Source organism: Chiloscyllium punctatum, chromosome 39 (genome assembly GCF_047496795.1).
Source record: "Chiloscyllium punctatum isolate Juve2018m chromosome 39, sChiPun1.3, whole genome shotgun sequence".
Lineage (NCBI taxonomy): Eukaryota > Metazoa > Chordata > Chondrichthyes > Orectolobiformes > Hemiscylliidae > Chiloscyllium > Chiloscyllium punctatum.
This window is the reverse complement of record NC_092777.1, coordinates 31711886-31738542: the sequence shown is the minus strand read 5'-3', so window position 1 is coordinate 31738542 and position 26657 is coordinate 31711886. Positions and strand designations below refer to the sequence as shown.

At 41.5% G+C, this 26657-nt stretch overlaps 1 protein-coding gene across 1 annotated transcript in view; it reads left to right on the top strand.

Moving 5' to 3' along the window:
- Positions 1–820: 820 nt before the first annotated feature.
- Positions 821–26657, top strand: part of nup85 (nucleoporin 85) — a 40387-nt gene continuing 14550 nt past the window's right edge. Inside the window, exons 1-11 of the mRNA XM_072558393.1 lie at positions 821–918; positions 2878–2968; positions 5653–5812; positions 7268–7344; positions 12225–12268; positions 13570–13639; positions 14574–14695; positions 15493–15627; positions 16424–16546; positions 19351–19482; positions 20765–20871. Coding sequence (XP_072414494.1) covers positions 880–918; positions 2878–2968; positions 5653–5812; positions 7268–7344; positions 12225–12268; positions 13570–13639; positions 14574–14695; positions 15493–15627; positions 16424–16546; positions 19351–19482; positions 20765–20871 — 1100 coding nt within the window. The 5' untranslated portion in view covers positions 821–879. The remainder of the gene's footprint in view (positions 919–2877; positions 2969–5652; positions 5813–7267; positions 7345–12224; positions 12269–13569; positions 13640–14573; positions 14696–15492; positions 15628–16423; positions 16547–19350; positions 19483–20764; positions 20872–26657) is intronic.

The window sequence follows — 26657 nt, the reverse complement described above, 5'->3', positions numbered from 1 at the left end:
CCTCTTTCAGCTCATCTAAACCTGAGTCTTAACTCACATCAAGTCATGCACACCTTGTACTTCCTGATCTATGTTGGCTACCACTCAAGCAATGTCTTGATTTCAAAAATCCTCACCTTTATTTTTGAGTCCTTCCACCGCCTCCAGATAATGTAATCCTTAGTTCTGGTCTCTTGTGCAACGGTGGTTGTGTTTTCAGTTGACTGGATCCTAATTTCTGGAATACCTTCCCCCGTCCCAACTACCTCTCTTTCCTTCTTTAAGTTAGTCAAGTATCTTTGATACACGCTTTTGGTCTGGCTTAATATCTGTTAAGAGTGTTATACGTTGTTTTATCATGTTCCTGTGAAAAGGTCGTTTGTTAGGTTTGTTCCGCCGGTGGAACAGGACAGACTTAGGGAAGGTGATGCTGGAATCTGGGCTATTGTCTGAAGTATATCACTTCAGTCAGTATGACTGTGCCAGGCTTTTTATTATGTTTTTATTATGGGCCAGAGTGTGTTGCTGGAGAATTGACGTTTCGGGCACAAGCCCTTCATCAGGAATGCTTCTGCCCGAAACGCTGACTCTCCTGCTCCTCGGATGCTGCCTGACCTGCTGTGCTTTGCCAGCGCCACACTCGCCAGCATTTGCAGTCCTCACTTTCTCCTGTTTTTATTGTGGTGGAGTCTGTAGGACACTGACACAACTTTCACAGCCTCTGATGTGAGGTAAGGGCGGGAAATTGGTGGAATTTCCTTCAACCGTCGCCGCTTGCCATTCGTGAGGTTAAGCCCAGGGTTTGCTCAGCTCGGGACTCCAGTGGCTAATCAGGCAGCTGTGAGGCCGCCCTAGGCACGGGGTCCTTGATGAGCGGGCGGCGCGGCCAGGGGGAGCGCGATGGAGGAGTTCGATTTGGATTATGAACCGATTCCGATGGTGAGGGTGACAGACAGCGATATATATATAGAGAGAGAGATGGGATTTGGGGGGAGGACGAAAGACTTTTCCGATCGTCTGTTAGACAGTGTCAGGATAACTGCCCCGAGAGCGGTTATTGTCCTGGTGAATGGGGGTTGTTCCCGTGAGAACCCGGGACCGCAGCCTGGCAGGAGGGAAACCTCCACTTACACAGAACCTAGAAACATCTCAAACCCTTTTGAGGTCCGTGGAGTATTTTATTTGCAAAGCTTCAGGGAAAATTGCGGAAGCAGGACTGGCCAAGCTTCTATGGAGAGGCAACGCGGACTGATTGTCCGATTAGCCTCATCCTGTGGTCATGATGTGGAAGTGCCGGTGTTGGACTGGGGTGTACAAAGTTAAAATCACATAACACTAGGTTATAGTCCAACAGGTTTATTTGGAAGTACGAGCTTTCGGAGCGCTGCTCCTTCATCAGCTAACTTGTGGGGCAGGATCGTAAGATCCTTTTGCTATAAACTTATTGCTCCTGCCCCATTAACTAGCTGATAAAGGAGCAGCGGTTTAAAAGCCACTACTTCCAAATAAACCCGTTGGACTATAACGTGGTGTTGTGATTTTTAATTTTGTCCTTTGGTGTAGCTGTTCTATGATTAAAAATCACACAACACCAGGTTATATTTTCCTCCCCACCTCTATCAGCGTTCCGGAAAGACCACTCCCTCCATGACTCCCTCGTCAGAACCACACCCCCCACCAACCCAACCTCCACTCCCAGCACCTTCCCCTGCAACCGCAAGAAATGCAAAACTTGCGTCCACACCTCCCCCCAAGGCCCCAAGGGATCCTTCCATATCCGTCAGAAATTCACCTGCACCTCCACACACATCATTTACTGCATCTGCTGCACCCGATGTGGCCTCCTCTACATTGGGGAGACAGGCCCACCTACTTGTGGAACATTTCAGAGAACACCCGCACCAACCAACCCAACCACCCGCGGCTGAACACTTTAACTCCCCCTCCCACTCCGCCAAGGACATGCAGGTCCTTGGCCTCCTCCATCGCCAGACCATGGCAATACGACACCTGGAGGAAGAGCGCCTCATCTTCAGCCTAGGAACCCTCCAACCACAAGGGATGAATGCAGATTTCTCCAGCTTTCTCATTTCCCCTCCCCCCACCTTTTCTCAGTCCCAACCCTCAGACTCAGCACCACCTTCTTGACCTGCAATCTTCTTCCCGACCTCTCCGCTCCCACCCCCTCTCCGGCCTATCACCCTCACCTTAACCTCCTTCCACCTATTGTATTCCCAGTGCCCCTCCCCCAAGTCCCTCCTCCCTACCTTTTATCTCAGCCTGCTTGGCACACCCTCCTCATTCCTGAAGAAGGGTTTATGCCCGAAACGTCGATTGTCCTGTTCCTTTGATGCTGCCTGACCTGCTGCGCCTTTCCAGCAACACATTTTTAAACACCAGGTTATAGTCCAACAGGTTTAATTGGAAGCACTAGCATCCTCACACCGGGATCACCAAATCATATCCTATGATTGTATTTCTTTTGCACTGCAGTACATGAACTACACTTCAAAAACATTTAATTGGCTGTAAATCAAATTGGGATGTTCAGAAGATGTGCAAGATGCTTCGGAAATGCAAGTCAGCTTTCCCTTTTGAAGTGTTGTTGCGAAGCGACACCCAATTTGCGCACAGTGAGAACTTAAACACATGATCATGACGAGATGTTCTGTTCTTAGCAATGTTTGTTGAACAAGTGTTAGATAGAATGTCGGGGTGAATTTACTTGTTTCCTTTCAGTCACGTTCAAGAATATTTTTGTATTCACCTGATGAGGGCAAACATCTCTTTTGAAAATTAATGTCTCTAATTGGTCAGCAGTTCTTCAGAGGAAAAGTAAAAAATTTCTTCAACAACAGAGTTTCAAATAAATAATTTTCTAACTTTTATTGTTTCTAGAATATTCCAGGAGTGGACGTTGGAAAGTTTGTCGGGTTTGAATGGGGTCCTACGGAAATGTTGCTATATCCAACGTGGCATGATCATACAAGTACTGTAATATTCTAATTATTTGTTTTTTAACAATCTTAAGTAATTTTGAATAATGAGAAATTGCTTTCGTCCCTATAGTTTTAACCTAACAAAGTTTGGAATTGGATTTTAAAGCCTTGATGGAGATCCTTCTGCATACACTCCCACACAAGTGATAAACGTAAATAAGGAGTAACAATTTCCAGTGGTCACAGAGCCTGTGACCAGAGGATACAGATTTAAAGTAATTGAGAAAAGAACCAGAAGCAACATGTGACAAAATATTTATTGTTGTGACTTGAAATTAACTGCCTTAAAAGAAGGATGGATATGCATTTAATCATAATTTTTTCGAAAGAATGAATTTGATGGAAGATTAGAGAAATGGAATTAATTGGATAGCTATATCAGGGCAAAAAACACTCTCCTTGACTATCAGTCCATGATTCTGTCCTGGCATAATTTACTCCAATGTATTTGCAAATATCATATCGTATTTACATTTTCCATTTAATTGATATGAGAATGAATAGTTTTGAATAAAAGTTTCCTTGATTGACTGAATCAAAAGGCAAAGTATGGAAATTACATAAAATGGATGAGAGACCCATGTCTGTGAGACCCTGTATCGGGATCAGACTAGAGAAATAGCTTAATGTAGGCATATAGGCCTATATGTTATAGTACAGATTGTGTTTTTGGGAGCATAGTAGATTCACAATTGAGTTGGGGGTACTCCAGTTTTATGAGACTTGACTACTTGAAAAGTTAATGATAAAAAGCCATCACAGGAGGTGAATATCACTAGAGAATGGAATACCATAAGATGTAGATGCAGAATTAGGCCATTCAGCCCATTGACTCTGCTCCACCGTTCGATCATGGCTTATCTGCTTCTCAGTCCCATTCTCTTGCTTCTCCCCATAACCATTGATCCCCTTATCCAGCAAGAACTTACCTATCTCTGCCTTAAATAAAATCAATGACTTAGCCTCCACAGCCCTAAGTGCTTTTGAGTTCCAGAATCACCATCCTCTGGTTCAAGAAATTCTTCTTCATCTCAGTTCTCAAGGGTCATCCCCAGGTCCTAGTCTGTTCTACTCGTGGAAACACCTTCTCCACATCTACTCTAATCAGGCCTCTCATTATCCTGTAAGTTTCAATCAGATCTGCCCCTCAGCCTTCTAAACTCCATTTGAGTACAAACCCAGAATCCTTAACTACTCCTCATACAACAAGCCCTTGATCACTCTTATAAACGTTCTTTGAACCCCCTCCAATGCCAGCATTTTATTTTTTAGATACAGGGGTCATGTATTACTTTGCTGGAAGGAATTGCTGAGACAAATACCATTGCAAAATTGTTTAAATAATTAAAGAGAATAGATAGAGTGGGGATAGAGTCAATTAGTGGGATTAATTTGGATAAAAAGAGTGCAATTGGGTATGTAGCAGAGTGGTGAATAATAGATTCAGAAAGTAATAGAGATGTCCAGCATGAAAACAGACCCTTCGATCCAACTCATCCATGCCGACCAGATATCTTACATTAATCTAGTCCCACTTGCTAGCACTTTGCCAATATCCCTCTAAACCCTTCCTATTCGTGTACCCATGCAGATGTCTTTTAAATGTCGTAATTATATCAGCCTCCACCATTTCCTCTGGCAGCTTATTCTATACACGCACCACCCGCGTGAAAATGTTGCCCCTTTGGTCCCTTTTAAATCTTTTCCCTCTCACTCTAAATCTATGCCATCTAGTTCTGGAATCCCCTTTTTTGTTGGATTCCTCTGGTTAAGTGATATGATGTTAAAGATGGACTGTGAATGTTTTGGAAACTACAGAGGAACTTCGCTTATCTGAATGAGATGGGCGGGCACTATTTCGTTCAGATAATTGATTATTCGGTTAATCGATTCAATGCCTTTCCTCTAGGGCTCAGAGTTTTCTATTAAGTTTGCTACCTGTTCAGGAGATAAGACAGCATCACAACTCATGTGAGGCCCTGCTTGCCCCCAAGCCCTGTCCAACACTGCCCCCCCCCCGCCTGCCCCCAAACCCTATCCAATACTGACCCCCCACCCCCAAACCTGTCCAGCACTGCCCCCCGCCTGACCCCTAACACTATCCACCCCCCAGCACCCCCCCCATCTGCCCACACCTCCAACCCCAGCACGCTCCCACCCCCTGGGACAACTGACTGGACACCAACAACAAGACTGCTGCTGTGTGGGGGATGTGGGAGAGAGAGAGAGAGAGATGGGGTGGGAGGTCAGTAATTTAGAGACAGTGTCTGCGCTCCCATCAGTCCAGGACTGTTCTTGGCAGCAGTTTTAATCACTGTAAACAAAAGACGCGATCAGTGTTGGAAACATGTCTTTGATGTAATGTTTCTGTTGGGACCTCGATCTCCTTTGGATAATCTGATTTTCGGATAATTGGTATTCTGATAATCGAGGTTCCCCTGTAATTGCTTCTTGGTTTATCAACTAAGAAAGTAGATTTGGAACTGAATTTCAGATCTTTCATATTCATTTTTAGTGCTGTGACAGATTGTGGTTTCAACCACTCACCCTTTATGAGAGCTATGTCTCATTGTTCTGAGTAATGAAATGTCATTGAAAAGCACTATCATCTAGTATGCTTTATATAGACTTGTACAGTTCCATTTCTCAGTCTTCCTTTCTGTTCCAATCCCAGAGCATGCACCAGACAGACCTCAAAGAATGCAGTTCATTCAAGTTGTCTACAACGATAAAGATGTATACTCGCCAATTCTGTCAAAACTTTTTAACGAGTCACATGGCATCTTCATGACTCTTCAGAAATCTGAACACAATTACACAACCCAGAAAGCGGAGTGAGTAGAAGCTGATTTCAAGATTTTCTTTTACTCTGAAATATAATCCATGACTTCTTATAGTTCACTTGTTGAAACAAACTGGTATGAATGAACTGGGGCTGGTTCACTTTTGCAGTATTTGTCAGTGACTATAAGAAAGACAGGCTTGTATTTATAGTGCACTTTATCAAGCTTCTTGGATGCTTGAGACAATAGTAAAATACTTAATATAAAATAGATCATTATGAAGTGTGGCAACTGTGCTGCGAGAAATTGTGGAGGCCAGCCAATGGAAAATGGTAACAAAATGCCTGAAATAAGTTAAACACTAAGAAGGAAAATTAAAATGTGAGACAAACCCTATTAAGATTCTTTAAAAGGATGGTGACTATTCACGAGTCTCCTCCTAAAATATATATATATTATATATATACATACACACATATATATATACACACACACCATAATGAATAAAGTAATTGGAAAATTATAAATGTAACAATATTAAGTATACTAGAAATATGAAATAAAATTGAATATTCTGAACGTTTTGACATTCCATTTATATTTGAGAAAATTACAAATGGTCACAGCATAATGGAAGAATGAGAGAGAGAAAGTAGAATCTACAAACTCATCAATATAAAGAAAGTTGTGGGGAGGTTAGCTTTATTAGTCAATGACTGAGAACTGAGTCAAAGTTTGTGCTGAGAGGGTCAGTGTGAATTTGACAGTGCTAGGACATGTCTAGTTGATCTATTAAATTTCTTTAGGTAATCAGTAAGAAGTACTTGTGGATGTTGCCTATATGGACTTTGGCTTGATAAATTTCCATGAAATTCTCAATAAAATTGTATGCACCCAGAATTATGAAGGTAACCTTGTAAGTTGGGAGTTAGGAGACAGAGTTGAAATATAAGGTCTTCTTATTGACAGGATGTGACTTGATGTTCTGTAAGGATCTACATCTGCATTTTTGCTTCACATATATTGATAAAAGAGTAGAGAGTTGGATATGGAAGTTTTGCAAGTGACTCAGTTTGGTGATTCCGGAAGTAGTACAGATGAATGAAGGGTAATACAAAAGGATATACATTATGTGAGCAGCTCTGTGAGGTGATGTGAAATCATCCACCATGAATTGGCATCTTTAAAAACTTGTGAAAATTATAAAATGTGGATGAACAGAGAAATCCACAAAAATATCCACACTCCTAATACTTGAGTCCCGTTCTGCATGTTGATTCTTTTGTAACTGTGCCTTACATTAGTTTTATTTTAGATCATTATCATAATGTCACTGTTTATTCTGGATTTGAGTATTAGATTTACTTTTTTCTGGATCATGTATGCACATAAACACTCTTTCTAAAGCTTAAAATGCATCAGCCAATGTTGACATTCCATTGAGTGTTAATGGTGGGGTGGAGTCAAGTTTTATTTCAATGTAGTAACAGATGATTTTTATTGTAGGTTAGTTTCTATTAGTAGGAACTATCGTTCCGTGATAAGAGCTTACCTGGAGGAACTGCATAGAACCGCAGGGTCAGGTAAGCTACAAATTACGATGTGAAGACTTTACTCTATAACTTTAGAGATTCAGAGAGGAATGTAAGTTCCATTTCCATTTTTGCAAAGGTTAACAAGGATTACCCACCATTAACATTTTTGGGTCTGTAACCTGTTGACGTGACCCCTGTCTGGCTGGCATGTCTGTCATGTGACTTAATTGTTTAAGGATTCCTGTGAAGCCTTCTTGTCCTCTTTTCCACAATTTACTTCAAAGATGCTCCATGGTCCAGATGGAGCACCAACTTCTGGTCCTGTTTCTGTGACTTCGCTTGCACGTGTGCATTTGGTGGAATAATCATGACTTTTGTTTCCTCACAACAGACGACATGGGTAAGAGACTCTTATTTCTTGGCAGTCTGATAGCTTTGTAGTCTCCTTGATGCCAGGAGACCTGTGCATTGTCTACATCCTGTCGAAACTGCAAACTTCCCCATTTTCTTGATGAATTCTAGGTCAGTTGTATTAAATGCCACCACATGTGTGCCAGTGTGTCATGGTGTTTTCAACAGGACCATATTAGTAGTGTGACTAGCTGCAGGATAGAACGGTGGAAAATTCCCACAGCTATTGTATCCACTGCCTGCACCATGCCATATTTGACATGTGGAGGAAGCTTGTTGATTATCTCTGATCCAATCACTGCTACTATTGGAAAAGCTGGCATTTGACAAGGCATTTCAATATCACTCTTGTGAGTGACCAGTTGGGATTATCAGGCCATAGTTAGACATGGATATGCCACCATTATCAATTCTTGGATCAGTCACATTTAAACCCCTCCACATCAAATGCAAGCATATGATGACGTTCCAAACAAAGCTGTTTTTGTGATGTGTCTACTTAGGGGTCAGTTAGCTCAGTGGCTGAACAGCTGGCTTGCCAATGTGGTGATGCCAACAGTACAGGCCAATTCACATGCCAGCTGAAGTCAGCATGGATGTCCCATCTTCTCAGCCTTGCCTTTCACCTGAATCGTTGTGACCTTTAAGTTAAACCACCACCAAGTTGTCTCTTTCTAATAAGAGAGCAGCTCTGTGGTTCTTTGGAATTATGGTGATTTTAACTTTATTTCGTGAAAGTTGAAGTTTGGAGAAATCCAATGATCTTATTGAAATTTACTCCTCCAATACCAATGATAAATATCCATCTTCTCCAATGTGCTTTGACTATGGCAATTATTTCCATGCATGCACCACTCTGGGTATAGAGAATCTTGCGAGTAGTTTTTAATTTATGTTCTTTGGTCTTTTCTTAATTTAATTGTGATTCAAGATTTAATCAATACCATGAAACATTTTGTATCCCTCCCTAACGTTTTTTTTTCTGGACTGGTGTTTGAGCTTCTCAGATCTGATGTGATTCATTCTAAAGAATTATAGAATACAATAGAAGAGAAAATCACTCTGCCTGCTTTAAGTGTCTATTCTGCTTTTATTACTTAATGAATGTGTTGGTTTCTGTCTCAACTATTCCCTGTGATCAAGTATTCAATACTCTGGAAACCCTCTGTGTAAATACATTTCTTTTAATCCTTCTCCTTGCTCAATAAAAATTTTACATTGATGATTGCCAAATATACTTATAAAATTACAAAAATTGCCTCGCATATGTTGAGCACTTCCCAGACGTTAGCAGCTATTTCTCTCAAATGTTAGCTAGGAGACCAGGAAATTAAACACTGATCAGTTATGGTCAGTTTTTTTTGTGAACTACCATAGTGTTTGATGACAAAGACCTTTGCTTGTCAATAAAATTGAGAAGTTGCAATCACCACACTTTTATTAGTGACGTATAAGAGCAGTAATTCCATCAGCAATGCCTCCACTGCTTCTCCCAAATTCAAGGAGGGCAGTCAAATAAAAACAAGCCTTTCATGAAGCCAGCTCCATAAGCATTCAGGCCAAATTCCTACAAAATTAACTTCAATGGACTGGATGTGGTGTCCAAATAGTGGAAAGTCGCCTTCCCTACTAGGTCCTGTTTTCTCAATTTTCAAATGGCCAGTTTTTGGGGGAGGACATAGAAAATGTTTCAAAGACTTGCTGAAGTCCTTGAAATGCAGCAGCATTTACAGTAACGGCAGTCATATTCTGAAAGGGGAGAGTAACAACAGGAGCACATTGGAATCAATGACATAGGTAAGGAAAACGAAGAGGTTCTACAGACAAAATATAGGAAACTAGGCAGAAAGTTAAATAGTATGTCCTCCGGGATAGTAGTATGTGGACTACTGCTGGTGTCATGTGCTAATGAGAGTAGGAAGAGGAGGATAGAGCAGATGGCTGTGTGGCTAAGGAGTTGGTGCAGGGGACAAGGAGTCACATTTTGGACCATTGGGGTCTCTTCAGCAGTTAAAATGATCCATATAACAAGGATGGGTTCCACCTGAATTGGAAGAGGACCAATATCCCTGTGGGGAGATTTTCTAGTGCTACTCGGTGGCTTTAAACTAATAAGGGCTGGTGGCAGGGACCGAGAAAAGGCTGAGGCTGGTTTAGTAGGTAAGGGGAGCAAGTTAAATAGAGTGTAGATTAGAGTGGTGCTGGAAAAGCACAGCAGGTCAGGCAGCATCCGAGAAGTAGGAAAATCGATGTTTCGGGCAAAAGCCCTTCAAAGTTAAATAGTCAAGATAGGCAAGAGCTTGGCAGAAAATGACGTAGACTGATCAATTAAGTTGCCTTTACTTCAACACAAAGGGCTTGACAGGTAAGGCAAATGAATTTAGGACGTGTTTGGGAACATGGGACTGGAATATCATAGCTATTACAGACATGTGGTCAGGGACGGACTGGACTGGCAGCTTAATGTTCCGGGGTAAAGATGCCATAAAGAGGGAGGCAAAAGAGGAGGGCGAGTGGCATTTTTGCTTGAGGATAACATTACGGCTGTACCTGGGGAGGATATTCCAGGGAGATTGCCCAGTGAAGTTATATTGGTGGAACTGAGAAATAAGAAAGGGATGATCACCATATTGGGTTTGTATTGTAGTCCCCCCAATAATTGGTGGGAAATTGAGAAGCAAATATGCAAGCAGATCCCAGACATCTGTGAAAATGATAGGATTGTAATTGTAGGGGATTTTAACTTTCCAAACATAGACTGGCCGTGTCATAGTGTAAGGGCTTGAAGGGGGTGGAATTTGTTAAGTGTTTACCAGAGAATTTTCTTATTCAATATGTGGACACACCTGCTAGAGAAGGAGCAATACTTGACCTCCTGTTGGGAAATAAGACAGGACAAGTTACAGAGGTGTCAGTGGGGGAGCGCTTTGGGGAAAGTGATCATAACTCTGTTAGTTTTAAAATAGTTATGGAAAAGGATAGAACTGATCAAAAAGTCAGAATTCTAAATTGGAGGAAGGCCAATTTTGATGGCATTAGACGGGAATTTTCCAAAAGTTAATTGGGGAGGCTATTCAAAAGGGACGTTTGGCAAGTGGGAGGCCTATAAAAATGAGATAAGAAGAGTCCAGAGACAGTCAAGGGCCAGGTGGGTAGATATAAGGAGTGCTAGATGACTAGAGAAACTGAAGTTCTGATCAAGAAAAAGAGGGAGGCATATATCAGGTATATGCAGCTGGGATTGAGTGAATTCTTAGAGCAGTATAAGGGCAGTAGGTGTATACTCTCAGCAAATCAGGACAGCAAAAAGGGGACATGAGATAATTTTGACAAATAGAATTAAGGAGGATTCAAAAAAGATGCTATAAGTATGTTAAGGGCGAAAGAGTAACTAGAGAGAGAACTTGGCCCCGTAAAGTTCAACGTGGCCTTCTGCGCGTGGAACCACGGAGGTGGTTGAAATACTTCGGGTCAGTATGTACTATGGAGGAAGACGTGGAAGCTTGGAGAGATAAATAGTGATATCTTGAAAGATTTCATATTACAGAAGATTAGGTGTTGGAGGTCTTACAACTTTTAAAGGTAGCTGAATCCCTGGGACCTGATCACGTGTTCCCCAGAACTTTGTGGGAAGCTAGGGAAGAGGTTGCTAGGCCCCTTGCTGAGGTATTTGTATCATGAGTAGTCACGGATGAGGTGCGGGAAAACTGGAGGTTGGCTAATATGGTATCATTATTTAAGAGAGGCTGTGAGGAAAAGCCAGGGAAAAATAGACCGGTGAGCCTTATGTCAGTGGTGGGTAAGTTGTTGGAGATTCTGAGGGACAGGATTTACATGCCTTTGGAAATGCAAGGACTGATTAGAGATAGTCAACATGACTTTGTGGCTGGGAAATCGTATTTCACTGACTTGACTGAGACTTTTTGAAGAGCTGACAAAGCAGAAAGCAGAGCAATAGACTTTGTTGATATGGACTTCAGCAAAGCATTTGACAAGGTTCTGCATGGTTGACTGTTTAGTAAGATTAGATCACATGGAATCCAGGGAGAGCTAGACAATTGGATACAAAATTGGCTTGAAGGTAGGAGACAGAGTGGTGAACGGTTGCTTTTCAGACTGGAGGCCTGTGACCAGAGGTGTGCCACAAGGGTCAATACTGGATCCACTGCTTTTCATGATTTAAATGATTTGGATGTGAAAACAGGGGGTATGATTTGTAAGTTTACAGATGACATCAAAATAGGTGGTGTAGTGGACAGTTTAAAAGATTATCTCCGAGTACAATAGAACCGTGATCAGATGGGACACTGGGCCAAAGGAGAGGCAGATGGAATTTCCTTTAGATGATTGTGAGGTGTTACATTTGGGTAAGGTAGTGGCAGTGCACCTGTCTGTGATCAGGAAGCCCATTACACTAATACTGTTCTGGTACCAGTGCCCTCTAAGTGCCTATGTTTAGTATTTCTGATCATTTTAGAAAAAGATATGTGCAATAATGTTTATTTTTCTTTTCCCAGCTTATTCTGTGGATCCAGAATTGTCAATGCAGTATGAGGATCAGGTATGAGAACACTATGGTACTGTTTATTTCATATTAAATTGGGTTAAAGCTGAAGTAATCCCTACATTGTACATCTATTATAGATCGATTTTATTTTTTAAGTTTGTGCTAGGTTTGTACACGACTTATTTTCATAATGTGAGCAGCATGCCATATTGGAAATAGTTCAGTCCTCACTCACATGATCTGTATTTATCTGAGGCTGGAATAAATATCCAGATTATTTCTCACTGCCCTAATCTGGACTTTCACAACCCAGATACAAGATGGACCAGTTGCAGATGTAGATTGATGATCTCAGATCTTTTAAAAGTGACATGAGTTTTTAAGAAAGTTTGAGCATGCAGATACTTGTTCTCCTTTGAGGGCAGCATGGCAGTTAGCACTACTGCCTCACAGTGTCAGATACCCAGATTCAATTCCAGCCTTGGGTGTGGAATTTGCACATTTTCCCTATATTTGCATGAATTTCTGCCGGGTTTTCAGGTTTTCTCCCACAGTCTGAAGATGTGCAGGTTAGATGGATTGGCCATGCTAAATTGTGTCGTAGTGTCCAGGGTTGTGCAGGCTAGGTGGATTGGTCATAGTTCATGCGAGATTACAGAGATAAGATGGGGGCTGGGTCTAGGTAGGATGCTCTTCAGACAGTTGGTGCAGACTTGTTGAGCCAAATAGTTCCTATGTGCGTTGTAGGAATTCTATGATTCTCTGGAAGTACTCTCTGAGATCACTAGATATTCCTTGAATCAAGAATTACAAAGCTAGTAAGAGCGTATATCTACCTCAAACTGGGAAGATGTTTTATTTAGGTCAAACACTTTCAACGAATACAGCACAGTTTAGGTAAAGAGTACTGTAAAGCTCCCTCTACTCTGAACTATCAAATACTCACAGGGCAGGATCAACACAAGGTAAGACTCAGGGCAAAGTTCCCTCTAAGCATTCCCCATTTAACTGCCCCAGGATAGTACAGTATGGGGTTATGTATAGAGTAAATCTCCCTCTACATTGTCCAGTTCAAATGCTAATCAAGTAAGTACAACATGAATTAGATTATACCAAAGGCACCTACTTTCTGGATTGAATCTTTTCAATCTCATCTCACAAAGGGTTTCCTTTCAGCTAAGAGATGAAGAAGATTTGTATTTCTTTGACCTGCACTAGATCTGAGCTCCTTTTTAGATATCTAACCCAGTGCAGTGGCCTGTGCCCTTTTTTTTTCACAGCAATTTGAAATTTTGGAATAAAGTTGTGCTGTGCAAAAGGGAGGATAACAATGGTGTTTCCTCTTTTATTGGCAGGTTTCAATTCTATCTGCAATGGAGATAATCTGGAATCTCTGTGAGATCCTGTACATTGAGGCAGCTCAAGGTAAAACTGAGTATATGCCACTGATTGGCTTGTCTAATTTAATTTTGTCTATTTTATTTTGGGTCATAGATGACGCTAACACTGGCAGTTGAACACTTGTTACACATTCTTAGGATAGTCAGTCGTTATGTTTTAATCAATCAGTCAATCACTGTTGTAACCGATATGTCAATATGTTACCATATGTAGGTGTAGACCAGAGTTAAGCTGTTAATGAGGGGATGGAATGGGACAGACTTCCTGTTCCTGACTATCACCTGGTGTTTTGCCCTAAAGGAACTGATTGAACTCGTTGAGTTTTTACAACAAGTCAATACCATCATTTCTTGTGCCAAACACAAATTAGGAACTTTATTAAATTAAATTTTACATCTTGTTCAGACAGGATTTGAATTCACAATATGATGGGCTGTTGGTTCAGCACCGCTACTAGACAGATAAAGTTTGTACAAATAAAACATCAGTGCAGCCTACTTGAGGTGACTCTGGTGCAGGCATCACTGGAAATCATGTGGATTAGGAGCATTAGGCCAATGTCTCTGTATCCAAAGGGCTAGTTGATACAAATTCTACTGGGGAAGATTCCATCAGCCCTCATGCTCTTGCAGGAAGCGTGTGGATGTAGACAAGAGTTAAGCCAATTGTAATTCCCTTTTGTTGAATAACCTGACAAGCATTATTAAGCTCAAATATGAAGCCTGCCACTGGACAGGTGTAAAATCAAGTGGAACCTGTACCCCAGCAGAACAAGTACTTGCCTAAACCTGGAGGGACTCATCCCCCAATGGAGACTTGAGTCTGTGGGTCACGTGTTCCAGTAGGGACCCTAACCCATAACTTGGCTGCAGTAAATGTGTTGTGACTCTAAATCGTTTTAACTAGATGTTCTAACAGTGGTTCATAGAAATACTAAGGCATTAATGTGTGATTGCAGCTGGTTCCCTCATGTCACATCTTCTGGATTGGATCAGACTGCATATTTGCCAGGTGGATGCTATGTCTGATCAGATCATGGCTTCTGAAAACCCTGTGGAACATCTGTACTACTGGAATGTGGTGAGTGATGACCTAGAGCTGCTTTCTACAGGTCCTCTGAGGAGATTATAGTGGTTGCTAGGGAACAAATTCCCTGTCCTAAAGGATTGTCTGTGTTACTTGAGTCATGTTGGCCAGGAAGAATCTCATTCTCATTCATGTCTCAGCTGGATACAACATGCAAACACTATGTCCAGGCATCACCAGGAATTGTGTGGGTCAGGAGACATAAGGATTATATCTTAGTATTCAAAGGTTTAGCTGAGACAAAAGGCCTGGTTTTACTGGGGAAGAAAGGGAATATTCCATCAGAGCTCCAACTTTTGTTACAGTATTGCAGATGAGTGTGGATGTCGACCAGAAGTAAGCTGGTTAATGAGGGGATAGAATGGCCAGGCCTCCTGTTCCTGGTCACCACCTGATTCCTGGTGCTGAGAAGAGTGTGAGGTTGAGTGTATTTTATTGTGATGGTCCCCATAATTTCTAATCTTAGGCAATGACAGTAGTTGGACAGTGCCCTGACTGGGTACCTGCAAGAAATTTAAAATTCCTCATCTCGTGTACCATGAAATAATTAATATGCCATTTGCAATGGAGCTCTAGTGACTCAGAGTGGTACATTCAGATTTCTGGTACAAATGGCAATGATAGTGAGGAGGCGTTGGAGTTCATCTTCAAGATGAGGTGTAACAGGAGTTTTGCCTTGCAGGAGGAATCTAAGAGCTTGAGTGAAGTACCTAGTCTGTCAGTTGGACTATCTCTAAGGCAGAGAAGTTGAGGGTCTGACACTTGTAACATGCTTGCTTATATTTTTCTAGGTTACTGGCTATGTGCTACAAGGCCGCTTGGACGAGGCTCGACAGTTGCTGGCTAAGAAGGCTGCGACTGAACCTGCAAAAAGTTCAATGTACAGATGTATGGATGAACTGATGAGAAAGATGCCCTTTTTCTCTGTATGTTGCTCAGTTGGTTTTGTTTGCTGCCTTTTCCCCACCACACCCCACTCATCCTACCTTCCTGTCATTCCCTGAAGACATTTACTCATAGAATCCTAGAATCCCTCCAGTGTGGAAACAGGCTATTCAGTCTCAACAAGTTCACACTGACTCTGCAAAGAGCATCCCATCCAGACTCACTCTTGGGTGGAATTGCAAAAGTAATTTTGTACGCTGATTCAAATGGCTAATTTTGTTTTTGCCAGTTTTTTTGTCTCTTCCCTCGAGTGATGACTGCGAAAGTATTTTTCTTTAAGCTATGATTTGTCTGGCTTCTTCTTGTAAAGCATCTGTTATTTATGTGAGGCTTAACCCACCAGTCTAGCAGCACAGACAGGCTTTACAATGTCAGGCTTTACTGCTACCTGCAAACATGTTCCAACCCAGGACAGCTGAACAGTGATCAAAACAGGTCCCTGCTGGTTTTTTCTCTGCGTTGCCCTAAGTTTGAGAAATTAAGACAATTTGTCTCATTTCAACTGCTATTTCCCAGCTAAGCTTAGAAAACAGACAGAATAATTTGCAAAAGTATACATTTATACTTCTGAAGCTGGATTGATGCTGCTTAGTGTATAGAACAGGGGACTGGCTAAGTTCATTTTCCAAATGAGCACTACTGCAGCAAAGGTCCAGTCTTTCTTTCAATGTCCTTTAATGCTCAAATTTTAACGTGCTGTAAAATGCATATTATCTGTATGATCAGAGAATCGAACTGTTACATGCTCTCTTCACTTTTTTTTTGCCTTCACCTCAGCATGGCAGTTATCAAACTATAACTGAGTTTGAGCTGAAATGGCGTTATTGGCAAGAGGAATGTGAGCGGTGCTTGAAAGAGGGAACTTTTGCATCCAATGACAAACTGCTGCTAATCTGCAAGGTAAGAAAGAATGCCATTGCTGAGTTGTCAATGAACCTTATTGTTTATCATTAATTACGAGAAGAGTTCAGGTTATGCTTGAGCTTTCCAGGGCATTGCCAAGACAAATTTGGAGTACCGTGCACAGTATTGGTCTCCTTACCTAAGAAAATATGTGAATGCATTGGAGGCAGTTCAGACAATATTTACTAACTGAATACTTATAGAGTCATAGAGATGTACAGCATGGAAATAGACCCTTCGGTCCAACCTGTCCATGCCGACCAGATATCCCAACCCAATCTAGTCTGAAATGGGTAGGATGCCTTATAAGGAAAAGTTGGACATGCTAGGCTTGTACTCGCTGGAGTTCAAAAGAGTAAAAGGTGACTTGATTGAAATATACAAGATCCTATGGGGTTCTTTAAGAGTGCATATAGAAAGGATGTTTCCTCTTGAAGCAGAATCTAGAACTTTGGCTCACTTTCAAAATAAGTTGCTCATTTAAGGCAGAAATGATAATTTTTTTCCTCACAGACAATCATGAGTCTGTAATTCTTTTCCTCAAAAACTATAAGATGCAGAATCTTTGAATATTTTTAAGGCGAAGGTAAATAGATTGTTGATAATCAAGGGATTAAAGTTGATCAGGGGTAGGTGTGAATGTGGCACTCCCGGATCAGCCAAGATTTTCAATGAATGGGAGACTAGGCTCAAGTGGGTGAATGACCCATTTACATTTGTGTATTTATATCCCGGTGTGTACAGTGAAACTGTTTTTGAAAATGGTAAAACTCTCGTTCATTCTTAGTATATGAACGATAAAGAAGCCAATAAAAACAACCACCCCAGCAGCAGGCTATTTATGGAACTCTTGCAGATCATCAGAACACTAAAACATTTAGAAACCAGGAGAAAGTCTTTAGGAACAGCAGGGCTATCCCTTTATAGAGAAATCCATCTCAGTTTCTCTTCAAATTCATCACTCCAACTTAATACAAAAATTATTTGTTGCTTGAACATGTTTGCACAAATGTTTTCACCGCCCCCCCCCCCCCCCCCCCCCCCCGCACCCAGTTTGTGCTGAGTGAAATCAAATAGAAATGGGTCTTTTCAGCAAAATGTAAAAGAGGTATGCCATACAGATAGAGCTGAGACCTCAACAGTCTACGCTAATATACAAATTATTTCAATAAAGAGATAGAAGGTATGATTGCGAAATTTACTTATGATATAAAGATAGGTATGAAAGTAAGTTGTGAAGAGGACAAATGGAAGCTACAAAATATAGATAAATTAAATAAATGGGCAAAACAAAATGCAGCAAATTGAGTACAATGTAGGGAAATATGAAATTGTCTATTTTGGCACAAAGAATAATAAAAAAGGAGCCTATTCTCTAAAAGATGAAAGGGTGCAGAGGTCTGAGATGTGTCCTAATGCACAAATCACAGCAAGGAATTAGAAAAGTTAATAGCAAAGTGAATTCAATCCAAAGGTGGAGAGGCTGTGCTTCAGTTATATAATATGATACTGCATCTGCAATACTGTGTATTACACTGTTGACCTTATTTAAGGAGGAATTATTCTTTAAGAAGGAATTTAAAAATTAATACATTGGAAGAGGTTCAGAGAAGGTTTACCAGATTCATAGCTGGAATGAGTGCATTATTTGAAGATGAAAGATTGAACAGGCTAGATTTATATCGACTGGTGTTTAGGAGAGTAAGTGGTGACCTTATTTAAACATGGCAGATTGTGACTAATCTTGACAGAGAGAACCTGTTTCAGAGTTGAGGGTTGCCAATTTAATCGAGATGAGGCAAAATATTTTCTGAGTGTTGTGAGTTATTGGAACTCTGTTCCTGATAAGGTGGCGGAAGCAGAGGCATTGAATAATTTAAGTAGAAAGAGATAGGTTCTTGTTAAGCAAGGGGATAACAGGTTATTGGGGTAGACAGTAATGCAGATTATTGGTAACAGTCAGATTGGCCATGATTTTATTGAATAGTGGAGCAGGCTTGAGGGGCCGTTGGCCTAATCCTGCTCTGTGTTTGTAAGTAAAATGTACAAATTCCTCATGCTTTATAGATGAATAACTGTCCTGAATCAAAGATTAATGAGTGGAGCTGAAATGGAGATCAATCATGATCTGGCAATTATATGTAGATTCAATAAAATCTGTCCTGAGATCAATCATGCACTGTGGTTTCAACCCCACATCAAGTTATTTATTTACCCACCAAGTCAAGGCGTTTGGACCCATTAACCTTACCTATACAAGCCTTATGATATTCCTCATAACAGCATTAAATGTTCAAGAGACAATTAAAAAGAGATTTTGCTCTCATTGCCATACACAGAGACAATTCTAGGTGTGTTCACTGAATAATTCCTTCAGCTGCATTTCCTTTGTAATGTACGCTGGTAACTGTTTTAATAAGTGTAAACGTCCTGCAAGGAGGCTGTTATGATAGTGTTACCTGCTTCACAGATATGTCATAACATTTCTGAACATGTTGACTGAAAATATGTAAATGTCCTGCAATTGGGATTATTCAAATTTCTTGGAACAAATGAAAGAGTATCTCATGAACGGTCAAGGCATTCTGCTTGGTGTCTTTTTACTTGTGCTTTCTGCTGCTGGCAGTTAGCATTGAGAACCTGAACTGATGTTCGCTTTGCTACTTCACACTGAACCACTGCAGCATGGCCAGTTATCATACCTCTACTCCTTCCAGACTGAGCGCAAGGAATTGATGTTTAGAATGTTTGAGGGACAACTTTTGTAAAGAACTCAAAACAATTTCTGTTTCCTCCTTTAGATCCTCGCGGGTGATGAAAATGCAGTGAGTGACAAGAAGGATCTCTTGTCTACCTGGTACCATCTACTGGTCAGCAAGCTGTTGTACTGTCATCCAACTGTAAAACCTACAGACCTTTATCAATACGCTGAGGTAAGAAATCTTCAGAGAATTTGTAACTGCGTGGGTTATCCAGTAAAATATTGTTCTTATTCTGTCAACAGTGTTCTTTAATATGGTTAAATGGAGGAATCTATTCAGGCAGTCTATCCCTGAGCCTGATGTTGATATAAAAATGGAGGCAGAATACACAGCCTGCATTCCAAGTTAAACATCAGCCTTTAACTTTGAGTTCAATTTGGCCAGATTATATTAAAGCACCTAAAGTTAAGAAAAAGTGTTGAAAATACAGAGCAAGTTAGTTTGCGCGACAGTTGATGGGACTCCGCAGAGGAAGGTTTACCCCTGTATCTAACCCATGCTGTACTCGTCCACTAAGTCTTTGGTGAAACAGTGTATCAGGAGATTTATAGGAAACAAATTCTGTTCTCATGAAGGGTCACCTGATATTGAAACATTAACTCTGTTTGTCCTCCACAGATGCTGCCAAACTGCTGAGTTTCTTCACATTTGTTTTTACTATGTTTCTATTCTATGCTGTACCTGTTCTGCAGATGTTTTATGAATCAGAGTTGTGAATGCTTGGCAAAGCAGTTGCTAACTTCCTGAAGTTGGCTCTGATGTTTGAATACACTGTAAAATCAATGATGTTGTTGAATTTAAATATTGGGGAGTCTTTTCTGAAATTGATTAAGCTGGGTAATTGTTAAGACTCATCATGTGAATTGAGATTAATTCAAATATTAAGATTGCTTGCAAAACACATTTTAGTTTGTGACAGTCAGCTTTTGGGTGGTGCACTCAGCACTTTGGTGTTTGTGAATATACTGGTGTAACTAGACTTGCTTATTGGTATTCCATCGGTCTTTTCAATTTGCTCTGTATTTTCCTCTTTGGTTCCTCCTAAACTGGAAGGACAACACCTTTGGCACTGCATGCGATATGTATACAAGGAAGACAGGCAGTTATGGATGTTAAAAAGGGATAGATTTTATGAAAGAGTACAAACTGACAGATATGTAAATTGCTATAGTTTCAAGATCTCCGGAAAGAGTGAGGTCAGAGTGCAGTGTATTGACTTAATGAACATTAAGGAAGGAAGAAGTCTATGTAGACTGGGAATTTGAATTGTGATTGGAAAGAGTGAGGACATTTCAAAAGAGCCTAGTCAGGGTAGGTTAGAAGGAGGTTGATGATTGTGTGCTCGGAGAAGGATTAAGAGGCTGGAAATGAACACACACTGAGCTATTAGCGATTATTTTGTCAACATTGTGACCTTACACTGACAGTGACTCTTCTCTGTTGTTGTTTGCAGATCTGTTTAAATAATTTTATGTCCTCTGGGAGCAGGCTTGAGGCTCTAGACCGTATCTTGTTGGCAGCGCTTGAATTCAACATCCACCAGGTGTTGAAAGACTGCAGGTAAGCATGGGCATCCACCTTTCAATTGGATAAAGACTGCCAAATCATATCTCTACTGCCTTCAGGAAAAAAAATAGATGATTTCTATCGTTTTATCCTGAATGAGAAAGTGGTTCTTTACGAATTAAATCCATTTCTTCCTCTTGCCGTGCCCAGGCCACAAGAGGGAAAGAGATTTAGGCTTTCTTTCTGAAATCAACTCAGTCTTTTCAGCGTCACTTCAGCTGCTGACTTCCAGTCATGGTCAAGCAGAACTTTCAATAAGACCAAAATCATTCTTGTTCCCAGGACACCAACTATCCTTCGTCATGGTCACTGTTTGGTGCTGAAACAGACAATTTTTTAGGATCACCATCCTATTTGGTCTGGATACGAGCTTCTGATCCCACACTAAGTTCAGCTCCTTCCATCCCTGTAACATTGCTATACTCTCCTAGCGACAGTTTTCTCCTCAGTCACCATGGTCTAAGTAGCATCTGCTTTGTGGGTGAAGACAGATGTGAAGTATTCATTTAATACTTCAGTCATGCCCCTCTGAAACCATTTGTGATTCTCTGTTTTAGTCCTCAATCCGCCCTACTCCTTGTACCACTTATTATTTCTGAGTCTACAGAAGACTTTGGGATGCTCCTTTAAGTTGGCTGCCATACTTTTCTCATCATTCCTCTTTGCTTCTTTGATATACTTTTTCACCTCCCCTCTGATCTTTCTGTATTCTTCTTCGTTCTCAATTGTATTTTCTAACTGACACCTCATATAAACATTCTTTTTCTCCTTTACCTTAATTTCTATTTCTAAGTCATTTGGTGAACTCTGGATTTGTTTATACATTAACTGAACCCAACCATGTCCTCTGTGAGGCTAAGCCATTGCTTAGTTTTCCCGCCAACCTTTCTATCCATTCTGTACTGCCCAGTTCCATTCTTGCCTCATTAAAGTGGCTCTCCACATATTGATTTATCTTACTCTGGATTGACCACTGTCAATCTCCACCATCATAATGATCCTTACGGCACAATCAGCACTCTCCTAAATATTGTCCTAAAACCGTCACTTGATCCATTTGACCCATACCATTTCCAAGAACCAGCACCAACAGTGCAGTTTCCCTTGTTGGATGATGCTACAGGACATTCTCCCAAGCACAATCTAAAAACACTTGCCCCTTACTGCTTCTTACACTAACAGTATCCCAGTGTATATTTGGATAATTAAAGTCCTATACTATAACTATAATGTTTGCATTGCTCTGTAATTTCCCTTCAAATTTGTTCCTATAAGTCCTTAGTCGCTGGTCTGTAGACTACATGAAGCAATGTAGTTTTGTACCATGTTTGCTATTTAGCTGTAGCCAAATTGATTCTCTTTTTGAATGTTCTGAGATATCCTCTTTCTCCAGCACTGTAATGCTCTCCTTAAAATATATCTCTCCCCACCTCTTTTCCTTTGCTGAATACCTTATACCCTGGAATATTTAACATCCAGTTTTTTGCTAGGTTTCTGGTATTGCTCAACATTATATTTCCACTGTTGTTGTGGTTCTGTTCGCCGAGCTGGGAATTTGTCTTGCAAACGTTTCGTCCCCTGTCTCGGTGACATCCTCAGTGCTTGGGAGCCTCCTGTGAAGCGCTTCTGTACTGTTTCCTCCGGCATTTATAGTGGCCTGTCTCTGCCGCTTCCAGTTGTCAGTTCCAGCTGTCCGCTGTAGTGGCCGGTATATTGGGTCCAGGTCGATGTGTTTGTTGATAGAATCTGTGGATGAGTGCCATGCCTCTAGGGATTCCCTGGCTGTTCTCTGTTTGACTTGCCCTATAATGGTAGTGTTGTCCCAGTCGAATTCATGTTGCTTGTCATCTGTGTGTGTGGCTACTAAGGATAGCTGGTCCTGTCGTTTCGTGGCTAGTTGGTGTTCGTGTATACGGATCGTTAGCTGTCTTCCTGTTTGTCCTATGTAGTGTTTTGTGCAGTCCTTGCATGGGATTTTTTACACTACATTGGTTATGCTCATGTTGGGTATCGGGTCCTTCGTTCTGGTGAGTTGTTGTCTGAGAGTGGCTGTTGGTTTGTGTGCTGTTATGAGTCCTAGTGGTCGCAGTAGTCTGGCTGTCAGTTCGGAAATGCTTCTGATGTATGGTAGTGTGGCTAGTCCTTTGGGTTGCGGCATGTCCTCGTTCCGTTGTCTTTCTCTTAGGCATCTGTTGATTGAAATTGCACTGGTATCCGTTTTTGGCGAATACCTTGTATAGGTGTTCCTCTTCCTCTTTTTGCAGTTCTGGTGTGCTGCAGTGTGTTGTGGCCCTTTTGAATAGTGTCTTGATGCAACTTCGTTTGTGTGTGTTGGGGTGGTTGCTTTCATAGTTTAGGACTTAATCTGTGTGTGTGGCTTTCCTGTAAACCTTTGTGGTGAATTCTCCGTTCGGTGTTCTCTGTACCATCACGTCTAGGAATGGGAGTTGGTTGTCCTTTTCTTCCTCTCTAGTGAATCGGATTCCTGTGAGTGTGGCGTTGATGATCTGGTGTGTGTTCTCTATTCCTGTGTTTTTAATTATTACAAAGGTGTCATCCACATATCTGACCCAGAGTTTGGGTTGAATTTGCAGTAAGACTGTTTGTTCTAACTTTTGCATTACTGCTTCTGCTATGAGTCCAGAGATCGGTGAGCCCATGGGTGTTCCGTTGATTTGTTCGTATATCTGGTTGTTGAATGTGAAGTGTGTTGTGAGGCATAAGTCCAGTAGTTTAAGACAACGGAACGAGGACATGCCGCAACCCAAAGGACTAGCCACACTACCATACATCAGGAGCATTTCCGAACTGACAGCCAGACTACTGCGACCACTAGGACTCATAACAGCACACAAACCAACAGCCACTCTCAGACAACAACTCACCAGAACGAAGGACCCGATACCCAACATGAGCAAAACCAATGTAGTGTAAAAAGTCCCATGCAAGGACTGCACAAAACACTACATAGGACAAACAGGAAGACAGCTAATGATCCGTATCCATGAACACCAACTAGCCACGAAACGACAGGACCAGCTATCCTTAGTAGCCACACACACAGATGACAAGCAACATGAATTCGACTGGGACAACACTACTATTATAGGGCAAGTCAAACAGAGAACAGCCAGGGAATCCCTAGAGGCAAGGCACTCATCCACAGACTCTATCAACAAACACATCGACCTGGACCCAATATACCGGCCACTACAGCGGACAGCTGGAACTGACAACTGGAAACGGCAGAGACAGGCCACTGTAAATGCCGGAGGAAACAGCACAGAAGCGCTTCACAGGAGGCTCCCAAGTACTGAGGATGTCATCTAGACAGGGGACGAAACGTTTGCAAGACAAATTCCCAGCTTGACAAACAGAACCACAGCAACGAGCAGCCGAGCTACAAATCTTCTCCCAAACTTTGAATATTTCCACTGTGGCAATCTGTATCTGTAACTACCTAGTCATATTTACTACTCACACGCAAGCACAATAACCATGGTTTAGGCATTATTACTTTCATCCTGATTCTGATTTGGCCTCTTATCTTACTAGGTCCTCTGCCTCTAAAACCCTTGTTCATGCATTTGTTACCTCTAGACTTGACTATTCAAATGCTCTTCTAGCCAGCTGCCCAGCATCCACAAGTGCCAACTCCTCTCAAAATTCTGCTCCTAGATCCCTAATTGCTAAGTCCATTTCATTAGTACCCTGTACTTGGGAGCCAACATTATTTCCTGGTTCAATAATGTCTCAGTTTTTAAAATCTCATTGTTGATCTCAAATCCTTGTGTGGCTTTTCCCTCCGTGTTTCTGTAATCTCCTGCCGCCATTCAATATTTTTCTGCTCTTCGAATTCTAACTTCTTGTGCATCCCCAGTTTAAGTATTTCACTATTGGTTGCTGTTCATCTGTCAAGGCCCTAAGCTCTGCAATTCCCTTCATAAGCTTATCCACATCTCTGCCTCTCCTTCTTTAAAAGACTCCTAAAAACCTAACACTTGAAGGAAGTATATTTCAGGTATAGACAGGAGAGATCAAGTGAATCCTTAGAGTATAAAGGCAGTAGGAGCATACTTAAGAGGGAAATCAGAAGGGCAAAAAGGGAACATGAGACAGCTCTGGTAAATTGGGTTAAGGAGAATCCAAAAGGTTTTTACAAATACATTAAGGACAAAAGAGTAACTAGGGAGCAAATAGAGCCCCTCAAAGTTCAGCAAGACAGCCTTTGTGTAGAGCCACAGGAGATGGGGGCGATACTAAATGAGTATTTTGCATCAGTGTTTATTGTGGAGAAGGATATGGAAGATATAGAATGTGTGGAAATAGATGGTGACATCTTGAAAAATGTCCATATTACAGAGGAGGTGGTGCTGGATGTCTTGAAACATATAAAGGTGGATAAATCACTAGGACCTGATCAGGTGTACCCTAGAACTCTGTGGGAAGCTAAGGAAGTGATTGCTGGCTCCCATTGCTGAGATATTTGTATCATCGATAGTCACAGGTGAGGTACCTGAAGACTGGGGTTACCTAACATGTTGCTACTATTTAAGAATGATGGTAAGGACAAGCCAGGGAACTATAGACCGGTGAGCCTGACGTCGGTGGTGGGCAAGTTGTTGGAGGGAATCCTGAGGGACACGATTTACATGTATTTGGAAAGGCAGGGACTGATTAGAGACAGTTAGCATGGCTTTGTGTGTGGGAAGTCATGTCTCACAAACTTGATTGAGTTTTTTGGAAAAGTAACAAAGAGGATTGATGAGGGCAGAGCGGTGGACATGATCTATATGGACTTCAGTAACGCATTCAACAAGGTTCCCCATGGGAGACTGTTTAGTAAGGTTAGATCTCATGGTATACGGGGAGAATTAGCCATTTGGATACAGAACTGGTTCCAGGGTAGGAGACAGAGGGTGGTGGTAGAGGGTTGCTTTTCAGACTGGAGGCCTCTGACCAGTGGAGTGCCACAAGGATTGGTGCTGAGTCCACGACTTTTTGTCATTTATATAAATGATTTAGATGTGAGTATAGTTACTAAATTTGCAGATGTCACCAAAATTGGAGGTGTAGTGGACAGTGAAGAAGGTTACCTCAGATTACTATGGGATCTTGATCAGATGGGCCAATGGGTGGAGAAGCGGCAAATGGAGTTTAATTCAGATAAATGCGAGTTGCTGTATTTTGAGAAAGCAATCTGAGCAGGACTTATACACCTTAATGGTAAGGTCCTGGGGAGTGTTGCTGAACAAAGAGATCTTGGAGTGCAGGTTCATAGCTCCTTGAAAGTAGAGTCACAGGTAGATAGGATAGTGAAGGCAGTGTTTGGTATGCTTTCCTTTATTGGTCTGAGTATTGAGTACAGGAATTGGGAGGTCATGTTGTGCTGTACAGGTGATTGGTTAGGCCACTTTTGGAATATTGCATGCAATTCTGGTCTCCTTCCTATCAGAAGGATGTTGTGAAACTTGAAAGGGTTCAGAAAAGATTTACAAGGATGTTGCCAGGGTTGGAGGATCTGAGCTATAGGGAGAGGCTGAACAGACTGGGGTTGTTGTCCCTGGAGCGTCAAAGGCTGAGGGGTGATCTTATCGAGGTTTATAAAATCATGAGGGGCATGGATAGGATAAATAGACAAAGTTTTTTCCGTGGGGTCGGGGAGTCTAGAACAAGAAGGCACAGGTTTAGTGTGAGTGGGGAAAGATATAAAAGGGATCTAAGGGACAATGTTTTCACGCAGAGGGTGGTATGTGTATGGAATGAGCTGCCAGAGGAAG